Source organism: Cryptomeria japonica, chromosome 6, assembly GCF_030272615.1.
Source record: "Cryptomeria japonica chromosome 6, Sugi_1.0, whole genome shotgun sequence".
Classification (NCBI taxonomy): Eukaryota; Viridiplantae; Streptophyta; class Pinopsida; order Cupressales; family Cupressaceae; genus Cryptomeria; species Cryptomeria japonica.
Genome location: NC_081410.1, coordinates 658,234,356 through 658,244,284, shown reverse-complemented (window position 1 = coordinate 658,244,284; position 9,929 = coordinate 658,234,356). Strand labels below are relative to the sequence as shown.

The following is a 9,929-nucleotide window of genomic DNA, read 5'->3' as shown; positions in this document are numbered from 1 at the left end:
GATAGTTTGATTGGTTATTGCAGAGGTTGGTCTGGCATCTTTTAGTCAGCAGATGGAAGAGTCGGTGGTTTGGGAATTCTATGGAAATCTTCCTTAGTGGATATTGTCAAGGTCTCTGAAGGAAAGAATTGGCAAGCCTTCCAGGTGAAGTGTAGACTCGGTATGGAACTTTGGAATATATATGGCCCCACGAACTACCAGGAGAGATTGGTGTTTTGGGACGATATTACCCAATTGGTGTCTGCCAGTGGGAACAGAAAAATTATAATTGGGGGAGACTTCAATGTGATTCTTGATCTCTTTGAAAAGAGGGGTGGATCGAAGAAAGTACCAATGACATTCTAAACTTCAGGTATTTTGTGCAAAAGGTAGGAATTATAGACTGCAAGCCATTAGTTGGTTGGTTCACTTGGAATAATAAACGACCCGGATTGGCCAATATTGTTGAATGATTGGATAGATTCCTGATTGGGTCTTATTGGTCGGAGGCAAATATGACGACTTTTGTCAAAACTCTACCATATTGCATCTCTGATCATTTTCCGGTCCAACTGGAAATTGGTTTGGAGATACAGGGTGGCAGCAGCTATTTCAAATTTTAGAACATGTGGTGGAGGGATAAATCCATTTTAGACAATTTAGAAATATGGTGGAAACAATGCAACTACATCAAAGGTACGCCTAGTTTCTGTTTTGTTAAAAAGGTGGCTTATATCAAGAGTCAGCTCAAAATATGGAATAAAGAAGTCTTCAAGAATATATTCTTTGAGAAAGAAAGAATTGAAGTCGAGCTGGAAATTCTAAATATGAAAGTTTTGGTCGAAGGAATGGATCAGGCAGACTACAGGCGCGAAAAAGAATTGATGTTTAGACTTTCAAAGACTTTATCCAGAGAGGAGATTTATTGGAAAGATAAAGCCACATAACAGTGGATTAAGGAGGGTGATAAGAACACTAAGTTCTTCCATGCATCGGTCAAAGCCAGAAGAGCTCAAAATCAAATCAATGAAATTCTCTCAGAAGATGGAACTAGTCATAAGGACAGAGATAGTATTGGTCAGGTAGCAGAGGTCTACTTAAAGAAAATTCTAAACTCCAATGGTTGTTGGGAGGAGGCGTGTGTTGTCAAGTTGTTGGACACAATCCCTAAGTTGGTAACTGACATGGACAATCGAATGTTGCTAGAACCTTTTACCGAAACTGAAATCCGGTGTGCGGTGTTTGGTCTCCACCCAGACAAAGCCCCAGGTCTGGATGGTATGCCTGCAAGTTTTTACCAGAATTGTTGGGAGTTCATGAAATCCGATCTATTGGAAGTGGTGGAATTGGTTAGACTGAAAGGAAGATTTGTTAGAGAGATAAACAATACTATGTTGGTGGTCATCCCTAAGAAAGCCAATCCCTCCTCCTTTGATGATTTTCGTCCAATAGCTCTTTGCAACATTGTATACAAGATTATCACTAAGGCATTTGCCAACAAACTAAATTTTTTTTTACCAAATCTCATCTCCAAGGAATAGAACGAATTCACGCCAGGGCGGGAGATCATTGATAGTATCATCCTCACTACTAAAACCTTACACTCAATTGTCGTGGAAAGACAAAAAGCTATGGCCATCAAGCTCGATATTTCGAAAGCTTAAGACAAGGTGAGATGGGAATTCTTGCTGGATGTGATGAGGAAATTTGGGTTTGCTCGAGACTAGATCAGAATCATCAAGGTTTACATTGGCTCCCCTCAATACTCGATGGCAATCAATGGCTCTCTTTTTGGTTTTTTGGAAAGTAAAAATGGTATAAGATAGGGTGATCCGATCTCCCCATTCTTATTTGTGATTATGGTGGAGGCGCTTATTTGGTACATATTCAAACTACGGGAGGAAGCAGTGTGGAAAGGGGTCAATGTTCACTGCAATTTGAAGCCGATCACACACTCACAATTCGCAAACGATACTACCCTCTTTGGCGAAGCAACTATATGGGAGGCGAAGGTCATCAAAGATTCTTTGGAAATGTATGCCAATGTTGCTGGACGACGAATAAATGACAAGAAATCTGAGATTTTCTTCTTTAATACCAAAAAGAATATACAATTAAAAATCTCGAGGCTACTTGGATGGCCCGTTGGTTCCCTATCGGCAAAATACCTAGGTGTACCGTTATTCTCTGGTTCTACCAAGACTGCATTATGGGAAGATCTGATTTCCAAATGTAGGCAAAAGGTTGACGCCTGGAAGCATAAATGGTTGGCTCTTCTGGGAAGAATACAATTGATTAAAGTTGGGTTGTCTGCCATGCCTATTTATGCAATGTCTATGTTTAAATTATCTTCCAAAGCTATACAGGCTTTGGAAAGATTTCTTTAAAAAATCATTTGGGAGGGAGCTAAACAGATCAAGAGAATTCCACTCATCAGTTGGGATATAGCTTGCAGTTCGAAAGAGGAGGGTGGTGCAAGGCTCAGAGGGTTAGAAAAACAGAATCTTGCATTAGGTGTGAAATTGATCTGGAAAATATATCAATGTCCCAAGAAACTATGGTACTCAATCATGCGCAAGAAGTACCTGGACAGTGATGATCCCAATAGGATACTTACGGCCATCGGAGGGCATGGAGGATCTACTGTTTGGAGGTTCATAAAGGAGTGCAGGTTTCTGATTACCGACCATCTCTCTTGGAAGATTGGAAATGGGAAGAAAGCTAGATTTTGGGATGACTCCTAGGATGGACACGCAAGCTTGAGTAAGACTTTTGAAGGTCGAAACTAGATAAATGAGGCTAAGAATATATATGGGGTTCATGTAGCGGACTATGTGAAGGAATCTTCTCTAGGAAGTGGACTATATGAATGGATTCCCATTCAAGTCGATGGTTTGGAGGCAAGTGATCGACAATCTCTTAATGAATTACTAAAAGGTAGGAGGATTGTAACCAGGAATATGGATGATGAAATCATATGGTGTGCTGCACAATCTAGCGAATATTCCATCAAACTTGGATACCAGGTACAGAGACTGATCCAGGAAAAGAGTGATTGGCCCACGATCCTATACTGAGATAAGTTGGTAGCCCCTAGGGTTGGAGCCTTTTTATGGATGGTCTTTCATGAAGGAATCCTCACTAGTGAACATTTGAAGTTTTATGGTATTTACGGTCCAAGTATATGTGTCCCATGCAAAAAAAATGAGGAAACAATCAACCATTTATTGCTTGACTGCCCCTTTACTAGACACTGTTGGGATTGGTTATGCCAAAGTTTGGACTGGTTTTATGCTTAAGAAATTAATTTAAAAAAATTGGATTAGAAGCTAGCCAATTCTGAACCGGAAATCGTTATGGGGTTCACTGTGGATAATCTCTCCATCAATGCTGATATGGCAGATCTGGAAAGAGCGAAATAGTAGAATCTTCGAAGGAAGAGAACCCACTATGGAAAAAGTCATTGAGAAAATTAAAACAAGTATCAGTGAAATAGCTAACACAAAAGCTTATTGCAGGAGGATTGAATATATTCTGGACTGGGACAAAAAAATTCAGCTGAAGTGGGTTACTCGGATTCCCCCAATTATTAACGCAGTGTCCAAATATGTCAAACATGCAAGTGATAGTTGGGAAATCCCTATGGCTGGGTGGATTAAACTCAAATTTGATGGGGCTAGTAAAGGAAACCCAGGGATCGCAGGATATGGTTGTATAGTTAGGAAAGATATTGGAGACATTATGGGCAGTGTATCGGGAAACATGGGCATTGCTTCCAATAATGAAGCGGAAGCAATGGCTCTGGCCAGAGGTCTTAGATTTTGTGTTGATAATGGATTTGCATCAGTGGAAGTAGAGGGGGGGATTCACGCATTATAATCAACGTCTTCAAGAACAATTCGACACCCAATTGGAAGCTTCATCGCTACTTGGCAGATATTATAACACACCATAACTGATTTCAAAATTATAGAATTTCCCATGCTTTCCATGAGGCAAACAAAGCAGTTGATTATTTAGCTAATGTTGGTGTTTCCATGGAAAAAGGTACTGAGAAAATCTTGACTGATAACTGGCAGAATGAGCTAAAGTAGATTGCAAAGGACAATTTTTCTAAATCTATCTACAAAGTCAAGTCAGGGATCGGATAAGAACACAGGAATGGTACATGGGCCATCATGGAGTCTTTCTGAACAATGGGTAATTTGATGGTCTAGGGTACAGACATAACCAATGCAGATCCCGAGCTCTCTGAAGTTGTGCATTGGAAGACAGAGTGTGTGGGTCGTCCAAGGGATCTTCAATTTAGCTAGAGGTAGGCCATGCTTTTGTGGAAGGACAAACTCGATACTTTTGTTTCATCATGTGCTATGGTAGAGTTCCTATGGTTATTTGGCCTGTTACAGAAGGTATGACCTACGATTGTTGGCATTTTGAGTTTGTTTGGCATTTTGCATAAAGATTGGATTAATGATATGTTGTCATTGATGTCAATTGAACTGGTAAATGGTATTCATGTTATTGTTGATATTGTTGTTTTTTATATTGGCTAGTAACCGGTAAGAAGAGAGTTGTAAATGATATTGTAACCGGTATGTTAAGTTTGTGAGTTGAACCGGTGTAAAGGGTTAAACCTTTATATGTAATTTAACCGGCAAACCCTATCAGCTGTTAAACCCTAACTAACCAAGTTTGTTGGTGTATTATCTGATGAGCGATAATGATGGAGACACATGTGATCATTGTATAAGGATAAATTCAAATTGTTTTGGCATGTTTGTTCTTGTCTAGGGAAGGAGCAAAGTGGATTGCATTTAATGCACGATGCGTGATGAGTTACAAAGTCCAAGGGGGCGGTGATCATGGAGCGGCTGGAATTGCCTTGAAGAATGTGAAGAGATTGTCATAATTTCTAACGGTCAAGATTGAACCGACTTGTTTGTAATCTCAATGATGAGAATTAAGTTTTTGTTATGTTATATGTATTTAAGGTCGATGAAGTTGTTTGTAAAGGTTGTTGGCAAGGTTGATAGAAAACATGTTGAGTGTGTGGTTGTCCAACCAGTGAATGGATCTGCACTTTGAGTGAAGGCAGATTGAAGCTTAGAAGGATCTGATCAAGTAAAGATAGTTCTTCTCAGACAGATCAAGAAAACTTATTGTTTTCTAACAATTACAGCATAAGTAAAATACCTTAACCGGGTAAGCTCTAACAAGCTTGGTTACTCATTAAATCCTCTAACAAGGTGGTCCATTAGCTTGGATTCTTAAATCCTCCAGTGAGGTTACTCCTAACAGGGTATTGTGCTTCTAACAAGGCATATTTGTAAATCCCTTAACTGGGTGATTCCTAACCGGAATTAGTTCTTAACAGGACTTATTGTAAAGCTCTAACAGGCTTTGGCTCCTACTAGGGTGAACTTCGAAAGAGTTTAGATAGCTATCTTTGTGAGTCCCATCTCACCATGGTTTTTACCTATTTGGGTTTTCCACGTATAAACATTTGTGTCAAGTGGTGAATGCTTTTGTGGCTATGATCTTATTTGTTGATTTGATTAACTTCTGACAAGGCATGTTAATCATAAGTATTGAGAGATGAATATGTTGAGCTATGATTAAGCATTGTCGATGTTTACAAGATTGAAGGTGTTTACTTGTAAAAGTTGTCATAACAGTTAAACTGGTTAATGTCAAGTATTCCTATGAATATTGATCTTGACTGAGATATGTTTACTTTGTTTGACTCAGTTTGAGTTTGGGGACTTTGTATCAGTTTTTCAATATACTGATTCACCCCCCCTCTCAATATTCTACTGGATACATATTCTTTCATCATACCATCAGTGACTTGATATGTCCCCAGTATAGTAAAGATTTGAGAATCATACTTTCTCGGGTGAAGCTAGTTTGGAAGTCGGGCATGTTCTGGCCTCTAGACTTCTCTAGAAAGATTGCAACTCTATATAAGGAATGGCTCAAGAATGCAATTTTATGCTTGGAAGTGTCAATCTAGTTCGATGGTGCATCATTTTGGTCTCAGTTGCTTGTGTAGAGAGGAATCGATCCAGGCTCAATGTCGTCGGTTATTTCAATCAAACGATGTGGTTTGGAATGTTGTTTGGTAGGTAGCTAATGGTATCTTGGTTGGTGATCGACATTGGTGTGATGGGTTTGTGTGTGAGTTCATTATTGGCCTTGTGATTGATATATTTGACTCAAAGGAAGTGAGCATACAGAGGATCGATGGCTTTGTCTGCCCGTCTGATGTATAAGCCTTAGCAAATGCCATGTTGGATTTAGATTCCAATTGTTGGGTAAGCACCCTCGGCATTTACTTCAACTATACCAACTACATCTCCTCTGAATCGGAGGAGTCAGATAGTGAAGATGAGGAATCTGCCCAGAAAAGGGCAACACGACAGAGGAGAAAGAACTTCATTCAAGAAGCATGGGAAGTGTTTAGGGTGGGGGTCAAGAATGGGAACCTGGATCCCTTCCGCGGACTGCTCAATTTTGATGATAATTGGCTCTCGGCATCTACCGCTATCAAAATAATGGAGATAAGAGAGAACATGGTTGTGATACTCCAACACATTAGAAATTAGGCATCATGTAAAAGGCACTGTCTTAATGTCTGTTTTAGCGTAGTTTGGTTAGTTTTAAAATTATGAATTCTGGAAGTATGAGAAATGTACGGGAGTTATCCCCCTTGGATAACACTTATCTATAAAAAATAATAATAATATAAATGAAATATAATATTATATATCCTTATCATATAATATTAAATCTATATAATGCAAATATATAAAAAGATTAATATATTAATTATAAATAATTTATTAATAATAACATTACCAAAAATATATAATAATAAATATATTATTAATAATTATATTAATTTTTTTCATTAAATAATTATTAATTGAAATTAAGATTATTATTATTAATTTTATGGTCATAATTTAAATAAATTATTATAATTTAATTTATAATCTTTAATTATATTATAAATTTAATCTTAATTCTGATTTATTATTATAATTCTAAAATTATTATAATAATGATTAGGATTAAAATTAGGTTTCTTAATAAGAGTTAGTGTTAGAATAAGGGTTAAGATTAGGGTTAAAAAGAAGGTTCAAATTATTTTTAAATTTTAAGATTAGATTCAGGCTTAGAGTTAGATTCAAAATTAGGGTTATTTTTTTTTTAAAAGGATTAGGGTTTTATTTAATGTTAGATTTAGAGTTAGAATTAGGTTAAAAATTTGGGCTAGCATACAAATTATGTTAAGGTGAGAATTAAGCTTATTGTTACTCCATATCTCTCGGCTTTCTTTATATATATTTATAATACTAATTGAATGCTAATTTAAGAAATGGATTCTATAATATTCAATATGATTACACATTTGTACACATATTATAGTTAAGATTAAATGAAACACATGAAATTTTTGGTCTTATATATCTAAACTTTTTTTTATTTAGTATATGTTACATGATAACTAACATGACAAATGAATTTTGTCTTCAAAGTAGGTGAAAATATTTTGATACTAATTAATTAATTAATTGTGAAAATATTGGTAACTACCATGACAAGTGAGTGAAGGACTAATATTAATTGAATAATAAAGAATATATTCTCTAGCATTATTGATATTTCATTACCAAATAAATAAATTATAATCAATACAACAAGCATATTCTTGCACACACATCATTGTAATTAATACAACAATTGTGAAATACCCTTTCCAGATAGGTGTGAAAATTTGATGTCTATGACATAAATATTTCTTAAAATAAAATAAATTAGAATTTGTGAAATCAAAGGATATCAACATTTCCATCTAAATTTAGCGATAACTATGACTATTCTTGATACTATTTATTATTTACATAAATTTATATCTCATTTGTTTACTACATTTATATGTTCTAGTCTGATTGAATTCTTTGATTACCTATTCATTCATAATAATTAATACAGTATAAATTATTAATCTCTTCTATTTGCTAATTGTTTGGAAAAAAAACATATTCAATTACTATTACAAATCTACACAACAAGTACTCGCCACTATGTGGCACTTGTTTTGTATGATTTTTATTCATAATTTGATTATTTTTTATTATTTATTTATCTAATATTTAATTATATTTTCAAATATATTTTTATTCACAATTGATCATATTTAATTTCCATTGATTTGTTTTATATAAATTAGATTATAATATGATTTTATTTTTTACATAAGATCTTAAATAAGATTAGATTTATTTGTTTTCAATTTTATATTAAAATAAAAATCTTCAATATATTTATATGGAAAATATCTAAGAAATATCATTTAAAAGACTATTATATGTACTTAAAGAGTTGTTTTGTTTTATTTTATATACATGAATGCATAAAAAAATTATTTAATAACTGTTCATAAAAACCTACATACGAACTAGTTTCAACTTACCATCACTTATATGGTAATTAAAATTTGCGAAAGAAGAGATGGAAAGAGATCATTGGCGAGGGCGAGTGTTTGTAGGGAGGAGATGGCAGGGTCAAACATGGGTGGATCGGGACAACGGATTTGGCAGGCAGTCTCGGACATGCAGGGCCTAGTGGCCATCGGGAAGGATTGGTTCGAAGAGACCAAATGGGGGCTGGAGCTTTCAAGAGCTCCCACTAAAAAAAACCTTGACAGAGAATGATTTCTCTGGTTGGTTGGAGCCTCAAAAGGGTGACTAGGACAAAGTTGAAACCAAAAGTTTGGAAGCCCGAGCATAAACTAGATACAAGAGGCTCGTCCAAGGTTCACATTGCAACAAACCCTAGTAGGGTTATCTCTATCAATAAAGAACATGTGGGTTGGAATGACATGGTTGGATGATTGAAGAGAAGGGTTTATTCATGAAATGGGCAAGTGGATGGCCTACTTTATCTCGCATCCGACAGCGATATGATGATTCATGTCCATTCAAAGTTAAGCTCAAAACCCTACCTAATGCCTTTGATTTGGTGATATGTGAGGCTATGAAAGTTAAAAGATGGATTCTAGAGAATGGGCCTTTATGATGAGAGGAATGGGTTTTTTTCTTAAGGATTGGGAGTTGAACTTCAATCCTTTGAAGACGGAAATAGAGGAGGTTCCTATTTGGATAAGGCTTTACAGCCATTTGAATATTGGGACATGGACATTTTACAATTTATTAGAGCTGGGGAAGGTGTTGAGGCGAAGGATTTTAGTATGTATGCAAGGATTTGCATTAACTGGAAACCAAAACCTCCCCTTCCTAAGGAAATCAAACTAAGATCTAATGTTGGGGTCTGGCATCAAACAATAGAAGTTGAGGAAGTGATGGAGCGCTACAAATCATGCAAAGCTTTTGGTCACATAAAACTCAAGTGTTTGAAAAATTAGAAAGGGAAGCTTGGGGTGGATGAGGCCTATATCAACAAGATCCAGAGGAGTTTGCTACAAGGGAAGAGGTTGGAAATAATGACAAGCAGACCATGGGTGCTGAGATAGGTGTAGATCTTCCAAAGGAGATGACTATTCAAGACATAGCAAATGATGGGCAAGGTTCAACTAGGGCAGCTGAGGATTTGGAGGGAAGAGTGGTTCCTCAGAATATTATGACCAAGCAAACAGAAGAGAAGATTATTGGGGTAGCTAATGGAAATGGTGATGAAGGTTTGGTTACTACTCACATCTTGGAAGATCCTTTGACTGGTAATGTTGCCCACAACCCTTTAAGAAAGGCGCATGATTTTGTGTCCAACCAAGATTTTGAGACCCCTCTCTTTAAAGATATTCATGTCTCTCCTGCTAAAGCGTCGGTAGAAAGGGTAGAAGGAGTGAAGGAGTCTAAGGGTGGATAGGCTAGGAACTCCTATTCTTCTAATGAGTAGGATGTATTTGGGCTCAATGATAAGGTTGA

General features: G+C 36.3%; 1 protein-coding gene across 1 annotated transcript; it reads left to right on the top strand.

Annotated features, from left to right (window-relative positions):
- The first annotated feature begins 1,838 nt into the window (after positions 1–1,838).
- Positions 1,839–2,366, top strand: LOC131033187 (uncharacterized). The gene has a single exon (XM_057964331.2). The coding sequence runs from the start codon at positions 1,839–1,841 to the stop codon at positions 2,364–2,366; it is 528 nt and encodes a 175-aa protein (XP_057820314.2).
- Positions 2,367–9,929: the final 7,563 nt, after the last annotated feature.